This window comes from Sceloporus occidentalis, unplaced genomic scaffold (genome assembly GCF_023333645.1).
Source record: "Sceloporus occidentalis isolate IW3139 unplaced genomic scaffold, rSceOcc1.0.p SCAF_2, whole genome shotgun sequence".
Lineage (NCBI taxonomy): Eukaryota > Metazoa > Chordata > Lepidosauria > Squamata > Phrynosomatidae > Sceloporus > Sceloporus occidentalis.
Window position 1 is genome coordinate 238,748,756 of NW_028316982.1, and position 21,836 is coordinate 238,770,591.

A 21,836-nucleotide genomic window follows, 5' to 3' on the forward strand; every position below is an offset into this window, starting at 1 on the left:
TGTGTGGTTTTATCCTAACGTTTCAGTCATCTCATAAGATTGCCAGAAGGGTCCAGAAACAAAACATTTCTCTAACCAATGCTGCTGCCACATTGCAGAATGAATCTAGTTTAGACTGCTTTAAATGCAGTGGCTCAATCATGAGATTTCTAGTTTGCTGTGGCACCAGATTTGTAGTTTGCTGTAGTACAGAGAAAGCTCATCTCACAATACTACAAATCCCAGAACCCCATAGCATTGGGCCATGACAATTAAAGCAGTGCCAGACCAAGTCCATTCTACAGTGTTGATGCAGCCTGCAGTTGCCTAATGGCAAATTAACTGCTGAATGAAGCTTTCCACATCAGTATGCTTTCACACTATGAAAAGCTTCATTTGTGTGATTGTGTGGTTCAGAAAAATAGCCAAGTTTTTTTAAAAGTTACTCCATAAAGTATGGCACTGACTGTCCTACTTTTCATGGTTACAGAAATCAAAATCATTATACCACAAGAACTCACACTTGCCCCACTTCCTGGGCCTCACCCCTGAGAAAATATTTCTTCCTAATAAGGTCAGTTGAAACCCCAGTCCAGATTAATGCCTGAAGAGGAACTTTGCTAAGGGATCCTCCAGATGTGCCAATAGTTCTGGGAAATGTTTGACTATTCTATTTTGGATATTATGCCCCATAATGATTTGTTTCCACTTCTACACCCAGTGATGTTCTAAATATACTGTAGTTTCTTCTGCTCTTTTCTCCTGCTTGAGATGAGGTTAACTGGTGTGGCTGGGATTTCCTTTCCTCCCCATCATCCCCATGTTCCAAGTCTGGCATAGATATATATATCCATGATGTAGATGTAGTTGTCATTCAAAAGTGGCCTAGAGGCACTATACTACTTTAACACTGTCATTGTAGAACGGGAGTCGGCAAAATGGAGAGCACAGGTTGCATGTAGCACTACAGGGGTTCATTTTTCCCCTCCAAAATGGTTCTAAGAGAGTGTAGATGGAATTTTTATCTCATTTTGAACCCACCCCAAGATACCTCTGGGGTCCAAAAGAAATTCTGCAAAAATAAATACAGTCAGCCCACGGCTTGAAAATATTCCAAAAAAGTATAAATTCCAAAAAGCAAACCTTGATTTTGCCAGTTGATATAAGGGACATCATTTTGCTGTGCCATTATATTTAATGGGACTTGAGTATCCACAGATGTTGTTATCCACGGGGGATCCTGGAATCAAACCCCACCAGATAACAAGGTCCCACCGTAAATGATCTCTCCAGGAGATCTTAGAGGGCAGAATCACCCCATGACATCCATTCCCAGAAAAAAGGGGGAAAATAGGAATTCTCCAAAACACACTGTAAAGGCCATGGGACATTTTAAGCCAAGAGTAACTTAAAATACCCTCAAGGGGCCCAAGAACACCATCAAACATGCCCCATGGCCTTTACAGTATGTTTTGGAGCACTCCTATTTTTTATTTTTTTTTATTTTTATGGGAGTGCATGTGATGGGGTGATTCAGCCCTCCAAGATCTCCTGGAGAACTAATGCACCCTGCTATTCATCCACATTTGCCCACCCTTGTTGAAGATAAACAAATGAAAATACCATAACTGCAGTGCAACACAAAGTATGTATTCAACCTGGTAAGTGGAAATGTACTGGAAGAAGGCAGGTCATTGGAAAATTTCCATGGAAAAAAGTAGCAACTATTTTCAACAACTATTCAGTCAGTAGGACTTCCCAGAAGCTGAGACAATGGATGCAGATGTAGGAATTTATAATCCCCTGTATCAAACTTCCAGAATAGAGGAGGCACTCCATCCTGGGGGTTCAAAAAGTCATTGCTACTCCCAGACGATCACAAAAAATAGGCCAGAATAGGAGGCATATCAAATAGATATGTTTAATAGCCCTCATTAAGTACAGTAACAACTCCTACTAAATCCTAGGGCCTTTTTCCAGTCTGAATGAGATCTAAATCAAATAGTTTCTTAGTTAGAACACAGGCTTGGTGTAACTTTTTTTTTTCTTTTGAGGCACCTTATAAAGCCTCAGACCTTTCATCAATACAGTACTATTGTCATTTAAGAATGTGAGAGCCCACCCTGCATCAGGCAGTTCTGGGTTCTGGGGCTTCTAAAGGTTAAAACAAACTTATTTTTTAAACACCAAGGGTAGTTTAGAGTCCAGAAAGACAGTGTCCACCCCCCTTTAAAAAAACAGGTTTTTTAAATTTATTTCTGTTAGTTTCCAGTTTGTGGGGGGTGTAGAGCTGAACAATTTGATAAGTTAATATTCTAATCAGAGGTAACATTTTATTAGGGCTTTCCAGTCACGGTACTTTGCAGGAAGGATTGTGAGTCAACAAAAAAGTTTGATTTTGCCTCATACTTCTCTGGTTCTCATGTAGAGAAAAAAAACAGCTTAGGAGTTATATTATCTGGTGACTGGAATAGCGTGCTTTACTACAATTGATCCAAGTTTTCTGATTCAATGACTTTTCTTCTCTCAAATATCAATATTTTTCCAATCCACAGGCAGTATGTGTACAGTCATTCTGTTAATTTTTTTCTATTGTATGTTCCTTATAGGAGGCTCTGATTTTCTCTCTTCCCCAGACTCACTTTTCTCAAAGTACTTTTCACCCTATAGCGTCCAGGTTTCTATAATTGCTTGTTACTGTTTCTTGGACTTCTTATGTATGTATTCTTCAACGTATTGTTACACAAACTTTGTGGATTTTTCTTCTGCTAGAAACTAAACTAGGACCAACTTTGGTCATTTGTGGACTTGATGAAGACAGTCTTTTTCCAGCAGATATGTGACCTGTGTTATTTTCTTTGTTGTCATGGCAACATATAGTATTTTGATAAAGGAAAGGTCAGGATATTTTTAAGTAGCTAGTATTTAGGATATTACTCAAGTACAGAGCTAGTGCAATTCCCAGTTCTGGTTATTTATTATTGACTGTTGTCCTGCTGTAGTTGTGGTCTTTTCCAGTATTTTTTTAGTCCTACTAAAGCCAGTGCAACAGAGAGTGCTCCCACAGCAACTACAAGTGCTCTTTCCCATTCTTTGGACAACAGCGGACTAATCCAATGAGAACCTGCAAAAGAAGTTACCAATTTTCATTCATTTGTTTTCAGCTTGGTCACCTATATGAAAGATACTTTTATGCAGCAGCTTACATCCTTCTCAAACTATGTAGCTTCCCATACATCACTTTGCCCACCATTAGCAATCTCCACACTTATGCAGTAGGAAATTGTAGCACCTTTGAAAGATGTTTGTAGCAGCAGCTGTCATAGATTCAATCTATCAGATGTTTCATATTTCATAAAAGAAGGGAAGACAAACTGGTAGATCTACACAAACTTTCATGGTCACTAATCATTCACAAAGCACATGCCAGAAATAACTTATGCATTCATGTGCTTCTGTCACAAGATTGCTTGAAGCTTACCTGTAAAGACTCAGGCCCTGTACAGACCAGCACTTTGTGGCGGCCTGGGGCTGAGTCAAGGCATCATGTCCAGATGAAGCATGCCCTTGATGATGCCACCAGGTCACCATGAAGCTGTGCGCCACTCCAGATGACACAGCACCAAAGTGATGCCATACAGCTACACTGCTGTGGCTATGGCGCCCTTTAGAGGGCGCAACAAGGAGCTGCTTTTTGCAGCTCCTGTTTGCACCCTCCAGAGGCTGGATCAGGGCTGTGGTGTGAGATTGCCATGGCCCTGATCTAGTCAGGAAAGTGGTGTCTACACGCTGCCCCTTAGAGGCTGTTTGTACAGCCCCTTAGTCATGAATGTTACTGTTACAGATGGGAAAGCATAGGCTTATATATTTTATTATAGGCTCTTTGCTGAAGATTAAACACCCCATCTTATTTGTTCTGTAGTTCTTCTTATGAACAATAGAGGGGTACAATACTAAATAGCCAGAAAGGACAGCAGTACAAATATTCCTTAATTTCTTGTTGGTTTTTTCTATTTAATTAGAGATCCATTGTTTGCTGGGGAAAACCCTGCCCATGAATGGTTTTCATTTGCATTTCCATGGAACATGAAAGACACTGAAGACTGGGTCAGCCAATAAAATTAGCAGCAGCAGTACACATTATAAACCAACACTGAAATTCTGGACCATGCCAACAACTATCAGGTCCGAATGTACAGGGAAGCCATTGAATTCCACAAGCACCTGGACAACTTCAACGGGAAAGAAGAAACCCTTAAAGTTAGCAAAATTTGGTTACCAGTCCTGAAAAACACTAAAATGAAGACCCAGCAAATGCAAATGAAAACCACCCAGGGTCAGGGGTTTTCCCAGCAAACAATGGATCTCTAATTGAACTGACACAAATCCTCTTTGCATATCCTCCTACCCTGAGGCCTTGCCATTCAAGAACAGAACAATACACAGATTAACATGGAAACCGCTCTTCCCAACCCAGGGTCACACAGTGTGTGTGTGTGTGTGTGTGTGTGTGTGTGTGTGTATCCCACTCACTTCCATGCCAGCATTCTCTAAAGATGCCAGCCACAGATGCTGGTGAGACATCAGCAATAAACTCTTCTAGAACATGGCCACATAGCCTGAAAAACCCACAACAAACTATGGATGCCGACCATGAAACCCTTCAACTTCAAATATTCCTTAGTTCTGAATTCATAAAGATCCTAAACAGTTTCAGCATTTTTCAAAATTAATTCTATATTATAATTGAAGATCATGTTGTGTACAGAACATGATATTCTCTCCCAAAAGGAAGAATAGGACCAAGTGTTTCAGTGTGCACCATGAAAATGCCTTTATGCTTGATAGAAATTCATACTCAGTCGTATAACACTTCAACCATTACCTTTCTGCTCAGTGTTGTCTTGCTCTTTGCTCATCTGGAAATCTATTGATCCTTCTGCTGTCACTAGACTCTTTGGGATGCTCTGCAGGACCTGGTCCTCAGGTGTTCTCCTGGCTATTTGATGAGATAGGTTAGCATGTAGCTTTTAATACCCATCTCCCTGCTAATCCTATCCCATCTTTTAGATTTCAGCCTCCACCAAGTTATCAATGGCAAATCTTCAGGAAGTCTCTAGCTTTCTAGGAACTGCTAGATGCTAAATAAAATATAAAATGTATCTTTCAAGGGTACTTGCATAAAGAATGAGGTGCTGTAATAAGGGAACATCCCCCAGTATTAGGCATGATGCAAATATTCTACTTATTTCTGGAGTTAATTTTAACTAGATTGTCATTCTCAAATGTATTTTCATGATGTTTCATGGGGACTGTCCATGTATTACCTCATCATCCCCAGACTACCTTACAGCCCACTGCAACTTTATCTAGCTCTATATCTGATAGATGGCACACCTTGAAAATTTGTGCAGAACAAATTGTTCTTCAGAGCATCACTAACTTTATGGATGCTAGTTGATCTCAGCCATCTTACATGGACTAGACTACAATATTCTCAAATTATGATACTGTTCTATATCCAACCCAGGTCAGAAACTGGTTTGGTAAACAGTAATGCATTCCTATCAAGTAGCAACTCCCATGGAGGTGCAATATAGTAAAAGAAAAAACAAAGATTACTAGCCTCAAACAAGATAATACCTAGAAGTCATTAGAACAAGGGTATTTTTCCTGGAAAATAGCATATGAATCTTTCACATACACCCCCACAAGCATTTTCACATTGCCTTGTTAAGTAGAACTGGAAAGGAAATTTAGCTACAAGATAGTAAGTACATTTTTTCTTGAACAGTAGCCCAACTGCTTCTTGACAAGAGGAAGTCTTATGTACTTTGTCTCCATGGCAGCCCTCTAAGTTCATTGCACTGGAAGGATAACAAGGAAGCTTATCGTACAGGCCCTGGAATGGGCGTGTTGCATTACAAAAGGGGTCATTATGGGAATGGGAGGCAGCATAGAACGAATTTTACCACACAGGAAAATGCCACCTCTGCCGCCGCTGCCAGAAATTCCTATTCTGTTCCGGATGTGTCCCAGGAGGCTGATTTTTGGGAACGCTTCTAAACAGTTCCCGAAAATAGGCCCCTAGGGAATGCATCCAGAATGGATGGGAACTCCTGTGTGGTAAAATCCGTTCTATGCCGCCTCCCATTCCCATAATGACCCCTTTCATAATGCAACAGGACCATCTGAGTTCAGGCTGTAAGGAGGCAAGGTGTCAGCTCTAAGTAGTAAGCATTTTTTGATATGTCCCAATGTTCTTCATGAACTTTGTTTTCTACAAGACCTTCTTTGCTTATGATTTCTTTGTCACTGCTTCAGCACTAATAGTGGAAATTACATAAGACTGTTAGAAGGTAAGCCATTGCATAGTTATGAAACCAAGAAACTCTACTCTTCACTTTAACAGCTCTGGAAAAGAAAAAAATGACATCTAAATGATGAGGAAACTATTACCTCTCACCCCAGGACAGTGAAGCATGCAGGATTCCATTTCTGATGGAATACAGGCAGCAGCACTACAGTGGAAGTATACCTGGTAAAATAAAGTCCATCGAACTAATAGCATTATCTGTTAGACTACAAGTCAAATACAGTTGTTCTTCATGTTACCACTTGACCCACCAGAAGCCCTCCTCAGCCATACCAACCACATTCTGCTTGTTGTGGTTTTTGACACACTTTTGTGTGAGAAGTTCAAACCCTTTGGGCCAAGTAGCCTTCAGAATTCCTTCACTTCCTTCTGTGGATTTTGTCTCTCTCAAGTTCAGAGGTCTGTTGTCTGCAGAACAGGACCATAAAATATTTCATTCCAGTGAAAACATCATTACCTGGCTATTAACACTTTGCTGTCAAGAGCTGTTTCAGGGCAAGCAGCTCAAGTGTGAAAAACTGGACATTTTTAAGGTGGGACAGAAACATGATCTGTGAGCCTTATATGGAACAATAACCATCTTAACTCACCCAGCATATTTGCTACTATTTTGAAGTCTCCAAGAAAGCACATCTCCTTGAGGTATGCTGTTAATAATAAATAAAATACCCCTTACTTCTATCCCCTAAGCACTCATTCTGTCATAGAGAAAACTTGCCTCAACCTCATCTCCCTGTTCCTTAAATGGGCTCTGCAACTGCATCAACTACATGACATTCAATAGTTCAGAAAGAAGAGCTTCCTCCATCTTTTTGAATTACTATTGGAAAAAAAGGCTGCACTGTTGTATTAAGCAGAAAAATTACACAACACTTACATTCCAAGCATTAAAATAGTCTATGCCTCTACCCTGTCTAAAAATTATTGTTGATCTAAGATGATTTATCCCATCTAGTTAGAATGTTATTAGAGGGAAAGAGAGCTTGTGTTCAATAATAAAAGTTCTAGTAATGATGGTTGGACAAAACAGTATATACAGGCACAAAGGCACCACATTTTGTTTAGCTAGATTTGTATCTACCTTCCTACCAAAAACAGCACTGAAGGTAACTAATTAACAGAATTCAAATAAATAATTTCTCAAATACAATGGGCCCTTGGTATCCACTGGCATTTGGTTCCAGCTTACTGCACATGGATACCAAAACCCATGGATGCTAAACTCCCATTACATTCATTGAACTAGCAAAATTGTGTCTCTTGTGTAAAATAGCAAAATCAAGGTTTGCTTTTTGAAATTTATATTTTATTTTATTTTTTCAAGCAATGGATGACTGAAGCCATGGATGAAGAATCCATAGATATTGTAGGCTGCTTGTAGTTAAATTCAGCTATGGTGCTACTGTTAAAAAGATGCCATACACTCAACCAGTTAATTCTGTTTTGCAGGAACCCAAATTAAATTGCAGAAGACTGTCAGAATGAAGAGGTCTTTGCCTATCAACAGAAGGACAATAACAAAATGAGTGGCCTAGCGTAACCTCCTACATCAAGGAATCCAGAACATGTTGTGTCCACCAAGAAAGCCCTTTGTTATTTCCATTGAACCTGCCTTAAATCACAAATGAGCCAAATATTTTTAGGAACAGGAACACTAACATCAGATAACACTAATTTCAGATAGGCCTGGACACAAGTTAAAGGGTTTCATAGGCTACAACCAGCACTTTAAATTTGACTGGAAACCAACTAGTAGTAACCAGTAAAGCTATTATATTATTAGCCTAAGTGGCAACAGTCTGATCAAACCATTTTGGATCAGGTATAGTTTCTTAATACATTTTAAAGGTTAGTATAGAATGTCAAAACAGTATAAATGGGATATAAAAGAATCATGGAGAGATCATATATCTCCAGGTAAGGCTGAAGTTGGAACTCTACCCTCAAAAGCACTCCTGGCCACTACAGAAACCTAGGTCTCCAAACTCTGAACCTTAGTGAAACTCTGAACACTTAGTGAAAGTGAGTGTGACCCCCTTCCAGCACAGGTTAGAATAACAGAATGACAGAATCAGTTGAATTACTTCCTTTAAATTTATTGTTTTGATTTGTGTTCTGCCCTTTTCCCAGAACTGGGATAGAAGACAGCTTTTAATGTTATTAAAAACAAGTGCCAATAAAATCAACGTAACTTGTAATCATTAAAACAATTGATTAAAATATATAAACTTAATTTGTCTTAAATGTACCAAAATAACATTAAGTAATTCAGCACATCCATTAAAACCCTTGTCTACAGTAAGCAGTCAGTTGCTGAAAGCCTGCCTAAATAGTAGGAGTGTGAAAAATGTTCATTAATATTTACATCTTCTATGAAAAAAGGTGTTTTGACACTCAAGACACCCTGCCAAGGAAAAGGAGACCAGCTGTAAGATTCTTTGCACTTCAGGGAAAACTCATTTATACAAAACACATATGATTTTCCCTGGGCAGGAAACAAGTATTTTGTCTTCCATCTATTTTTTTTAATTTTACATAGAACACATATGCAGAAGAACTACATGTTTTTCCCCACTAGATTGTGTGTTCACACAAAATACATCAGTTTCACAAATATTGTATAAAATTTGTTCACTTTGTACAGTCATTCCTGCACAGAAAATGCCTGAATGATCAGTGCAACAGGGTTTTTGTATAGAAAACAGTGTATTTTGCACAACATGCCTATTTTTCTGCTTGAGAAAATCATGTCCACTGTATTTTAATTGCTGTAAACCGCCCTGATCTGATGGAAGGGCGGTATATAAATAAAAAATTTATTTATTTATTTATGTTATTTTGAGCAAAAATATCACTCTTCACCCCTACCCCCCCCCCCCCCCCCCGAAATCCCAATGAACAAGTAATGCTTCAGATTTGTTCAGAAACTTTTGCATTCTCCTTGGGGGGAATCTGCAATTTCATACTTGCAATAATGAAATAAGTGAAGTTTTACATAGCTACTAGACAGAAAAATCTGTATATACCAGCAGAAAGACAACAGGGAACAGACTGATCCAGCCTTCCTTGAGAGTTCCATAGTCTGCCACCTAGAAGGTTTCACCAGATCTATCTCTGAAGATAGTGGGAAAGAGAAAAGAACCTTTCCTGTAAGCCTCAAAACCCCATTAGGGTTGTGTGCAAAAGTAGTGTGTTTCAAATAGCCTTGGCCAAAATTATATAGAGCATTTAAAGCATTACTTTGAATTGTGTCCAAAAATGAACTGGTAACCAGTGAAGCTGTTATAATAGGGGAATTACATGCTCCCTGTGAACAGCCCAGCCAGCAATATTTATTAATGCTCTGATATTCAGCTGATCAAGGGTACTTCTTTCTTGTCTGGATTAACTTTCAATTTATTTTCCCTCATCTAATCCATTACTGATATCAGATCGGTTTAGAAGTGGACCAGACAGGTGTAATTGGCAAAAAAAAAATGATGAATGACCTTTGCAAGTAGTTTCATGTAAATGTTAAATAGCACAGGGGAACACATGAAACTCCCAAAGGACCCTAGAAACCAACAGTCATGGCATCAAACAGGTGTCCCCCGGTGTCACCTTTTAAAACACATCCCTTGGGGAAGAACTGAACTAGTGTAATGGTGCATCCAAGTTGTATCCCATATGTATAAGTATAGTCAGTGATTATCAGCCACCATCATGACACCACTGCTGCATGCTAGGGTTTGGGAGCGTGCGGTTGCTGCGCGCTCCCAAACCCTAATTTCAGCCTGGTTATGGCGCTTCCCACCCATCTGTACTGGGCTTTTATTATTAACCAGCAGTGGAAGTACTAAAACTGCCTTAATGATCCACCTGTTCTAGATTAAGATGTGGGGTGATCTAATCTGGCAATGAACATTTCTCCTGTGGTCACATGCTTAACCTCCTCCCACCAAGTGTGAAAACACACACACACAGCCTAGATTATTCTCATGTAAAGCCATTACAATTGCTCAGAACTTACTGGTCCAGTGAGTGCTTTTTGCAAAGTAGAGTCCACAAAGGTGAAAGTACTTATGACAAAGCGTTGGTAATGAGAAGGAAACTGTAGCCCTGAATCTGTTCCAATAGATACAAACTGAGTCTGGTAGTTGTCTCCCCCATATGGACATCTGCAAGACAAATATCTGATGCAGTAAGGCAAAAGCTCTTCAGTAGGCTTGAATGTAATCCTTTGATATATGTCCAACATTTCCCCAATATGAGACCCAACACACCTTACAGTACTGTTTAAATGAGCAAGAACAACATGTGGTGCAAAAGGAAAAACAATCCAATTAAATCTGTTAGAAACATATTAAGCAGATATTATGTTTATTTGAATAATAATAGTAATAATGAATTTATTTTTAGCCCTCCTCTCCCTGATAAAATATCACAGTACAATAATTAACATAATCCCTAACCCCCCCCCCCATTAAAAACTACAAACATCATAAAATACAATCAAATTACTAAAAATCAGTCTAAAACTAACTCTCTTTAAAATGAGGCATTGTGGGATGAATAAGCAACCACAGTTGTGGGACAATGGGATAGCCTGTTTATCAATCTGGGAATGTCCACAGGAAGAGATCAGTCTTAACAGCCTTCTTGAAGGCATCAAGAGTTGTAATGTGATGGATCTCCTCTGGCAGGTCATTCCAAAGTTTAGGAGCAACCGATGAGACAGCATACCTCTTGCACATCCCTCTGCCCCAACCAGTTGAAGGGTGAAGATCTGTTTAAATAAGAAGGTCTTTGCCTTCTGGCAAAAAGAGAGTGGTGGTTTGGGGAAAGTGAGCTTTCCTTAGGATGGAGTTCCATAGGTTAGCCGCAGCCACTGAGAAGGCTCTCTCCTGTGCCATTACTCCAGATGAGACTAAGAGTGGTGGGATGAAGAGAAACTCCCAACTCTTCAGAGTCTTACCTCTTTATCAAGATAGGCCACTGGGGGTGCTGCAAAGAGTTAGCACTTGGTGTAGCCCAGCATTCATGGAGAAGCAACACAAGGTTTGGGTCTGTTCGTTGCAGGACCCGTACCTCCAGATAAACAGGATCCTTCAAGACTTTCACTATAGGGTTATCCCTGCTGGTATAATATTCCCTGTAGTATTGGTCTGCATTTTAAAAAGAATAGTCTAAGAGGTTGTATTTAATTACTAAAAAATATTAAGTTGCTCATTAAAAATCATAATACTAGAAGCAATAAAGAATGTACAGGTTTATCCATAAGCTCTCAAGATATCCCTTTTGCCACATAACTGTAAGCAGATTGTCTGCACAAGATGACCATTCCTAACTCTAAGAGTTGGTCTGCCATGGCCTAGAAGTGTAATTAGACTTCCTTTCAGTATATTCTCGTGGCCACAACAACCCCTGCATTGGATTTTCCCAGGTGGGAGAAGACATCAGAACCAATGACATTTTAATTCTGCACCATTAATTGTTCTACTTTATTGTATCTGCAATTATTCTGAACAAGCCCCATGGTCTAAATCTTGTCATTTGACCTGACTAGAGGAATAAACTCTGATTTAGACTAACCAACAGGATTTCAGCCTCTCTCTTTTTTAGTCCCTTTCAGTTTTAGTTCAGTCTTTGCAAACAGTCACACAGTTTTGTATATTTATACTGTCCCTCACATCCATACAAGCAGTTACTGAATAGTGGCTGATATTTCCTAATACAAATGCTGATGAAAAAATAGTTGTGTCAAGAGCCATAGAAGCCACAGGACTGTAGTTTATGGACATAATACCACTTACCAATGGCAATTCTTAGCTCAAGATTTAGTGGACCATACTGAGTGACTGAAGGTGGTGGTGGCAGTGTAAACACTTGTACTGTGAATGGAAGGAAACCACCTGCTGAATATCTGCAACTGACATATATCCTAGTGAATGGTAAAAAAATAATAATAGGGTTACATATTTGCACCAGAAAGGAGGACATCTGTGAGTGTTTGAGATACCATTACCTGAAGGTGCTCTCTCATGTGATGGATCCCATATTCCAATTTTGAACATCATGGTGTGCTACCAGCTCATTGGCATATATGTCTTGATTGTCAGCTCCCTGTTTTATTTCAAACACAGATTAGTTTGAATTAATCCAGTTTAGTTTCCCTGCTTCCTCCTGCATGCAGATAAAAGCCAAAGAATGTTAAATATTTCTAAACCATGGAATATTTCTAAATAATGAGACCACATCTTTAATTAGAGGCTCTTTATCAATTGCTAACTTTCTGTGGTTTTTAAAATCTCAGCAGCCTTTCCATTTTCATCTGTAAAGCTGCTTTGTGGTCATCTTGAGCCATAAAATGAAGACAATAGTAGCTCATATGATAACTGTTCCCACAGTGAAAGGGAAAACGAAAGCGTGGGGGGGGGGGTAATATTCAATTCACCACTGACCACTTGTTTATAAGAAATTACTGCAGCATAAACAAGTTTTAAGATGTACTTCATCCAAAAGGAATGGTAAGTGGCCAAATACACCCACAGTAACATACAAATTCAGATATAATCAAATTGTCCAGAAGAAATGTCTAAGAAATGTTCTCCCCCCCCCCTTTTTCTTTTGTACATCATTTTGGGTGTCCTGGTCGGTGGAGGAGTGATTTGTAAATCCTTCCAATAAATAAATGATTACTTTATCTCCTGCTGCTACTATAAACATAAACCATCCCTACAACTTTTATTTTTTTTTCATTGCAGACCCAACTCTGAGTGTCTCCCATACCTACCCTTTTCTTCAACATTCTGCCTCACCTATGATGTCATGGGGTGCCTTCAAGTCACTCTCAACTTATAGCAACCCAAAGGCAAATCTTTATGGCAAAAATTGTTCACAGGGGTTACCTCTGCTTTCCTCTGAGCCTGAGAAAACATGACTTGCCCAAGATCACCCAGACTGCATCTAGACTGCAGAAATAATCCAGTTTGACACCTCTTTAGCTGTCATGGCTCAATGCTATGGAATTATGTAGTTTTGTGAGACATTTAGCCTTCTGTCAGAGAGCTCTAGTGCCTTAACAAACTAAAATTCCCAGAGTTCCAAACCATTGAACCATGGCAGTTAAAGTGGTGTCAGGATGTATTATTTCTGTAGTCCACAAGTAACCCCAATGGGGGTCCATGGCTGAGCAAGGATTTGAACTCTCCAGAGTTATAGTCCAATGCTCAAGACATAATGCCATATTGGCTTCACCTATACAGCAGATCATTTTCCCTACCCATGTATCTCTTTTGAGTACAGTATGTTTGCTCAGCCTTGGAAGGACCTTGTAGCCCTGCCATTTTCATTAGATAGCTGAGCATCTTGGGTCATCTTGTTCTTCCATCGATGCCTGAAGGCTTGTGCTATAAATTGACTATGTGGGAGAGGGTCCTTCTGTTGTGCTCATCATGTAGCATTCTCAGGTAAGGATATGAATAATATTTTCACATTCTGTCATCCTCAGTTTGAAGGTTGTCTCAGTATGTTGAGACACCCTACTGGGGGGCGGAAATAGAAATCAACTACCATGAAGTCTCACATCTGAGGACATTTTTTAAAACACACACACACACAATATGAAATTTTTGTACAAAATGCATTGCTATGTGCAAAGTGAATGCCTACAATTTTTGCAGAAAAGTACTAAGATACAAAGATTTGTCTAAAATGTAGAAATTTCACTCCACAGAAAAGAAGCTTTCTATGTTTTCCATTATTGTATGTGTGAATGAAGCAAATGAAGATTTACCTCCCAGGTTTTTAACACTGATTAATGCATCTAGGCACAGACTGCATGGAGAGCAGCTCAGCAAAGTCAGACAAAGGTCCTAACTCAGAAGCTTTCAAGGAAGGTGATTTTGAATTGATTTGTACCTGAAAAGTAGTTCCACAGGCAGAGAGGGGCAAGTTGTAGAGGACAAAGACATTGTTTTTTGTCACAGGGACACAACCACTTCCATGTCCACTGACAAGATGCACAGAGTCCAGAATTAGTGATGGCAGAGTCACATCCCTAGATACTGCAATTGAGAAGCTACCATCTGGTGTGCAGTCACTGAAAAGTGAAAGTCAACAACATTAGTATTGAATTCCAGGAATTTTGGAAAGCTTCTGTGAGTTGCTTTCATAGAAAGCTTGAAAATAGACCTACTCTTTATCATAGTGGTGCAACTGCCTTAGGCAACAGATGCTAGCATAAACAGTAAGAGCCCCAGTCCATTGCTCCCGAGCTGTCTGGCCATTTCCCTTTCTTGGAAGACAGCTCTGTGTATGTTGCACAGAGTCTCTAGAACCCCTTAAACTGGTCTGCTGACCTTCATTATAGTGGGCCATGGTATCCTATTTCCAATGTTGAAGTAAGGTACAACTGTTAATTTAGTTAGGTTCTTGATATGGGCAGGGGGATCTTGTTCCTTGTGTTAGCCCTGATTATTGTTCTTTCTATCTTCTGATCAGTCAGTTCTTCAATAAGAAAGCAGGGTAACTTTCATCATAATAGCTTCCACTACTTGTTATATCAAATGGGAATAGCATTGCCAAAGCACAGAACAATCCTTTAATGATTCTTTTATCCGTTAAAGAAATTGAGATTAACCTCATCTATTTCCAACTTGTGGCCAACAACATTAAGAGTCAATTTATTTCCATTTGCTTCAACTCTACAGTGTTCTTTGCCCTCAACACACCATGGTTGACAGACATTGTCTTGCACAGTTTTGCAAAGTGGTTAATTATTGCAAATCATGTCACAGGACTGTGGGTTAATGTTGTGAGGCCACAGCATGTTCTCCATGTGAGAAATTCAGGGGTGAAACAGACAGGTAGAAGGGGCTGCCCCTTCCAAAGATGGATTGGGGCCTCAGCAAACACACGCCATGGCCTCAATCAGCAGAAAAAGAAGTGGAAAAGATCCACTCCTTTTTCAGCCAGCTTTTCCTGTTCTGCCATGGCAGCTTCGTGAGGCTATGGTGGCATGCAACTTGTAAATGCCATGCCACCAGAGCAACATGAAGCTGCCCAAATCTGGGCAGCTGGGTGGCTTCAAGATGTCTCGAGGGCATGTGGCATCTAAACACCATACCCCCAAGCCACCAGGAAGCAGGTTGGTCTGTTGCAGCCCTCACTCTCTCTAACATCTTAAATGTGTCAGAACAAGCCAGAATTCAATAAAAGCTGTAGAACATATCCCAACTTACCTGTATTTCCATAGTAGCAAGGAATGTGCGAATCACCTGGAATATAACAGCAGCCTTTTTCTTCACATTCTTCCTGTGACACTGGTTGAGAGCCACAAGGAAGCCTGTCTTGTCTTTGTATCCCTAGGCAAACACTGTTGCTTGGAGCATCTAAAGCTGAAGGCCACAGAGTCAGGAACAATCCTCAATCAGCCTAGAAATATACTTGTTCTGCTCTTGAGCTTCTACCCACCCTCTTTGCATTATGGTAATTACTACACTGTGCATTCCAGAATGCTGAAGGTACACATTTTAAAAAGTCACTTAGAATTTGAGGGATTTATGATAGTCGAAAAATGCTATTTGTTTCTATTTGTCTCAGCTATCAGGTAATGCCCATGACGCATAAATGTGTTAAATGCATGCCTCCTAATCTGTAGTTCCATGTCAAGACAAATTTCCTCCAGTCCGTTTTACACCAAGTATTCTCAGAGTCAGACTCTAGAGCTTCATTAACACCAGAAATATACCTGGCAATTGGATTGGGCATTTCAAGACCTCTTCATGAAGAACTTTACCAAGAGTATCTTGTCTTTCAATCCTGAGAGACATTAAGAAATTGCCATTCTATTTTATGAAAGAAGGCATCCATTAGTCAGGTCATGACAGCAGACATTCAAAAGTTACATATTCATAACATCACACAATGTTTTCTATTGTACTGTTCCAAAGAGCACATGCCACATTTGTAAGGTTACAATATATAAAACATTTTTACGGTATTAATGTGTAATTGTGAGTGTGTAGCAACATATAATGATCTGTTATACATCGATAGGAGGAGACCCCACCACCTCTCTAGGTAATTGGTTCTATTCCTACACCATTCTCACTGTCAAGAAATTCCTTCTAATGTTCAGTCAAAATCTATCCTCCTCTAACTTAAAACCATTAAACCTAGTTCTATCCTCTAAAGCAGCATAGAACAAACCTGCACCTACCTCTTTGTGGCAGCCCTTGAGATGTATGTCCTTTTAAAAAATACATATGTTATATGCAGGTGTGTGCATGTGCACATGCATGTTTGCATTCATAAGTTCATGCATATATGAATGTATGTGTGTGAAGTTGAAGGCTTTCATGGCTGGCAGCCATAGTTTTTTTTGTGGGTTTTCTGGGCTATGTGGCCATGTTCAATAAGAGTTTATTCCTGACTGGCATCTGCAGAGATCGTCGGCACAGATACTGGTGAAATGTCAGGAATAACCTCTTATACAACATGGCCACATAGCCTGAAAAACCCACAAAAAAACAATGTATGTGTGTGTTTGTATATATGTGTGCACATATGAATATGTGTGTATGCATACACAGAGAGACTCAGATATCTATATCTGTCTTGGAGTGTACAATGTATCCTTAGCATAACCAATATATGCAATCTAGAGTGTCAAGTAGTATGCAGCAGGAACTTCTGTTATAGATATCCTTTTGTATACATTATTGCAGAAGAATTAAAATAGATGTGCACCACTAGAGATATGCAGATCTGAGGTGGGGGGGGGGGGGACAGAAAAATGCAGTATAACATTTCCCCCAAAAAAGCTTTATTTTTCCTGGAAAAACCCAGGACTTAGACCATTGACTATTTTCTTTCAGAATGGTGAATAACATGTTTAAGACAAGTTTTAGCCCTCCACATCATTTTTGAAAACTATGTAGCAAGTAAACATTTTGTACAACTATGTAGCAAGTAGACTTGCATGTGACACTTCTTACAGCTATGCTACCCAAAATGGTGGTCTGTACACTGGTGTGCAATGCATTAGCTTTCAGTTTCCATTGAATTTCCAGGAAAGAAACAGCAGTTGTAGACAATGGGCACAAATATGGCACTGTCCCTGGTACATTAGGGGAAAAGTGCTAGTATCCTCACATCAGATTGTCTGGGTAGCACAGATACACAGTTATTCCTGGTCATGTTTTCCTTTTCTTTTCTATTTGTGTCAGTATGGGAGTAAGCACTTAATGTCTGCTTGAGACTATGGAGCACTACAGGAGACAAAACAATTTTGTTTATTAATGTTGGCAATTTGTTCTGATATTTCTGGGGGTTTTCTCAAGTGATTCTCATAAACTGGAAAAACAAAAAAGATTCCTTACAGTTCAGGACCTTGTAGCTCCATTTGTAAAACACAAACACAAACACACACACTAAATTATTTGACACCAGTTCAATCTGTACAGAACATTTTATGTTCCCCAAGTAACAAAGTGGCTTCCAGTACATATAGGGTGCTACTATTGATTTTTATTTTCAATGTTTCCAAGAAGTTCTATTCCCCAATCCCATGGCTTCAAAGTATTTTGGAAATTTTACATCTCAGTACATCACTGCACACACACACACACACACACACACACACACACACACACACACCGTGTATGGTTGCAATGCGATGGAGAAGTTTTGCCTACAAAGTACATATCAGTGTCCCAGTGTTAAGAGATTAAGTTGTTACCTTTTTGGTGAAGAAACATCCAGTAAAAGGGACAGTAAACACCACAGACCCTTCTTGTTTCCAAGAGACAGAGACACAAGCAGTATTGACAAGAGGACGGGAGTGGCCTTCTGGATCTAGGGAAGAAATCAGTGCCATTGAGGTTTTTCAGCAATAAGTTTAGACTGTAGGGTTTAATTTTTCATCTTTCCTTTACTGATCCTCAGATAAGTCACCTTTAAGATTTACTCCATATAGTTGTGTGGGTTTTTTTTTAAAAAAGTGTAATGTAGTCCATGGTCTTTGTTGTTCCTACATTATGTATTCCTTCTGAAATGTGTAGTTCTGTTTCTTCTGCATTTGCCTGGGAGGCCGGTGCAAAAAACCACATGAAACCAAATTGGATGAAAGGCCACAACTTTATTAGCAACAGCAAACCAGAACAGAAGGGTTGGCACAAAGCATAAGGTCAGGATCTGAAGCATCGAATAACCACACGGTTAATCGATAAGCAGCATACCTGGTGACCGCCAGGCATTGGGATGACCTAGGGGCTAAGGAATGCCAACTAGCTGCCATCACACCAGGCGCTCTCTTGTTCTCAAAGCCCCTAGTCACCAGGTGGCTTAACCATGTTGTGGCCCCCGCAATGGCCACAATGCATGCCCAGCTCACCCCTGGGTCCCTATTGACTCCCAAACCAGCGCTCCATAGCCCTGGTAACCAAACCAACCAGATCCTGGCCTATGCTGCCGCTCCAGGTTGTGACAGAAAACCCCAAGCACCCAAGCGGAGGGTGGGTGGGAGAGCCGAGCTGCAAATGGCTGCGGGGCCTGGCCGCATGGCCTACATATAGGCCAAGGCCCCGCCTCCTCACCCCATGGTGAGGCTCCTCCTCCAGGGCAGCCCAACCAATGAGCTGCCCTGGAGGTCTGAAGCCTCACCATAGAGGCTTCCTCCGCCCCTACATAGCGGTGCGGGCGGAAGGGGTGGGCCCTTCCGCCCAGCCCACCAATCAGGACAGAGGACGGCCCCAACCAAGAAAGTGGGGCCAGGGAGCCGCGCCGGCTCCCGGTGGCACAGCAGCTGGCCCGCGCAGTCAGGCAGCCGCGTTTTTCTATATTACACAAGAAAGCCGCTGCACCCTGGGAACAATTATCACATGGGCCAATAACATCACTCACAACATTTACCTGTTCTTCCTCCAATGTGATATATGCCATCAATGCCCCTCTACACTCTACCTAGATTACTGCACTGTATTCTTATAGCACTGCTATTCCATTTAAACTGCTTTGGCTGCCTCCTGTTGCATTCCGGGATATGCAGTTTAAGGAGGGGCATTTAGAATTCTCAGCCAGAGAGCTCTTAGATCTCACTGAACTACAAATCTCGTAATGCAACAGGAAGCAGCCAGAGCAGTAAAAGTGGAATAGCAGCATGATAGGAGTGTAATGTGGTCATGTGGTACATTGGACGAACATGACAGTCGCTACACAGAATGATTAATGGGGACAAGTCTGCAATTAGAAATGGCAATATTCCCAAACCAGTTGTAGGACATTTCAATCTTCCTTGATACAATTGTGGTCAATGAACAAGGAAATTACAAAGGAAGACTAGGAGAAACTGCTGGATTGAATTATACAGTGGACACTTGATATCCACTGGCATTTGGTTCCAGGGCCCACTTTGGATACCAAAATCTGTGAATGCTCAAGTCCCATAATATACAATGGCATAGTAAAATAGTGTGTTTTATATAAAATAGCAAAAACAAGGATTCCTTTTTGGATTTTTTGAATATATATTTTCAAGGCATCGATAATTGAATCCATGGATGCACAATCCATGGATATGGAGGGCTGACAGTATTCACAAATTCCAATCCATTAACAGATGTAAGAGGCCTTCATGGCACATTACATTACATATATTAATAAGAGACTCTTAGCTACTACACATATAACAAAAGGAATCTTCTCAAATAGAATTTTGAACCATGTAAATTAACTTTTGATAAGCAGATTTATTGCTGTCACATATCAACTTTATCTAGCCATTGTAAAAATCTGGAAGACCATCTCACCCAGCCCTTTGAAACATTAGGGCAAGGGACATAAATTGCATCTTTCTGGATTCTATCACATTCTGTGCCACTCCCACAATTATATAAGTATGCTTTATGCCTGAGGCCTTAATATTGTTTGTTACCATATCCAAAGAAGTGAGTTTATATCCACAAATACTTATATGAAAAAAAACCCAGTTACTCTTAAAGGTGTTTCCACCTTTTCTTTTTTTCCCCCTTCCTCTTTTTTTTAATATTTCAAAAATCATTTTCTACATCGCAACAATTCAATCCACACACACCCTTTCCCCTGCCTTGTTCTTATATTAAAACCCAAGCTCTTCCCCCCCACCCACCCACCCCCCACACACACACACAAGCCCTGTAAGTTTTCGATCCCTTGTGAACATTAAGGTTTGGTTACTGTATACTGCTAGAAGTCTTTCAAGACCATTACACATGTACAGTGTGCAAGTGCATTCCTGAGACAGAAAACATCCCCCCAAGTATGAGTATGCATTTGTCAGAGAAACAGCCCTGGAACCAAGGACAAACTCCTAAGAGCAGAGATAAAGATTCACTATCTCTGCTTTCCTGTTTGAATGTCAAGCTCAGGTTAAAGCAAAGAGGACAGTCACTTGAGTGACAATCAGTGGTTTATAATAGTTCCACAATTATCATACCAAGGTGAAAGATACCAGTGGATGGGCCTTGTTTAGTATAATAACCAGACCTTCTTGATCCTATAGTCTGCATAGACTATGCATGTGAGGAATGCAAGCATTGCTTAGAGCAATGATTATAGTCAATTCTGTAGACTCTAATAGGGAAGGAAAATACCAAAGAAAAAGAAGCAGAGGTAAACTAATTGTATTAAGAGATGATTTTAAAACATATCCAGTAGAACTGAATATAATTACAAAGGAAGGAAATTTTAAGAATGGATTTTAAGAATGGATTTCTTATTTTGAGCTACAAGTACACATACCTCTGTAGAGTTTCCATGTAGTCTGAAACCCAAGAACAGTACCCTGGTTTCCTTCTAAGACTTAATTTGTGTAATAATTTTGCTCTAGAAAAGGTACTTACCCAGAGCAGTCAGAAAGGGAATAATCTCTGTTTGGCTTGCAGGCAAGGTGAACTGCAAGCTTTCCTTACCACAGGAAACTATACCATTGCCCCACAACTTTGATATGTCTTTAAAATTGCTGGGTGCACCCAGTACTACAGAAAAAGACCAAGAAACCACCCAGAATAAAATTCTTGTTGTAGAGACCCAGAACCATTTTTCTATAGCCATGCTTCCTCCACAATCTTCATGTAACCCAAAGGAAATCTTTATATAGGCTTAACTAGATTATGATTGGATAAAAGTAAAAGAGGTGTGTGCTTTCTTTGAGTCAGGTAAGACTACATCATCCTCTTGGGAACAGGAGAAAGAAATCAATTCACAGCTTTCTGCTTCTCTCACGTTTAAATTCCAACAGCACCTGCTCCACATTTATTCAGTTTTATTTGTTCTGAAATTAGTTTTCTAAATCCATCCATATTTGACAAAGCAAAATAAACAAATTTCAAAATGGTAATAAAAGAGGCAGCATCTGAAAATCTTTTCTCTTCATTTACTGGGTCAGAATAATAATAAATTATATGTGTCAGTTAAAAAAAAACCCAGATGAATGGGGAAAGTCTCAATTTGCACAAAAGCC

At 39.9% G+C, this 21,836-nt stretch overlaps 1 protein-coding gene across 1 annotated transcript; it reads right to left on the minus strand.

Moving 5' to 3' along the window:
- Nucleotides 1-2,154: 2,154 nt before the first annotated feature.
- Nucleotides 2,155-21,427, minus strand: LOC149319858 (zona pellucida sperm-binding protein 4-like). The gene is given in 13 exon segments (XM_089508455.1): nucleotides 2,155-3,103; nucleotides 4,865-4,978; nucleotides 6,439-6,517; nucleotides 10,365-10,512; nucleotides 11,310-11,499; nucleotides 12,148-12,275; nucleotides 12,360-12,457; nucleotides 14,255-14,435; nucleotides 14,858-14,864; nucleotides 15,577-15,726; nucleotides 16,086-16,182; nucleotides 18,078-18,193; nucleotides 21,217-21,427. Coding segments are annotated over 13 exon segments (1,665 nt in total). The 3' UTR covers nucleotides 2,155-2,957.
- Between the last annotated feature and the right edge of the window lie 409 nt (nucleotides 21,428-21,836).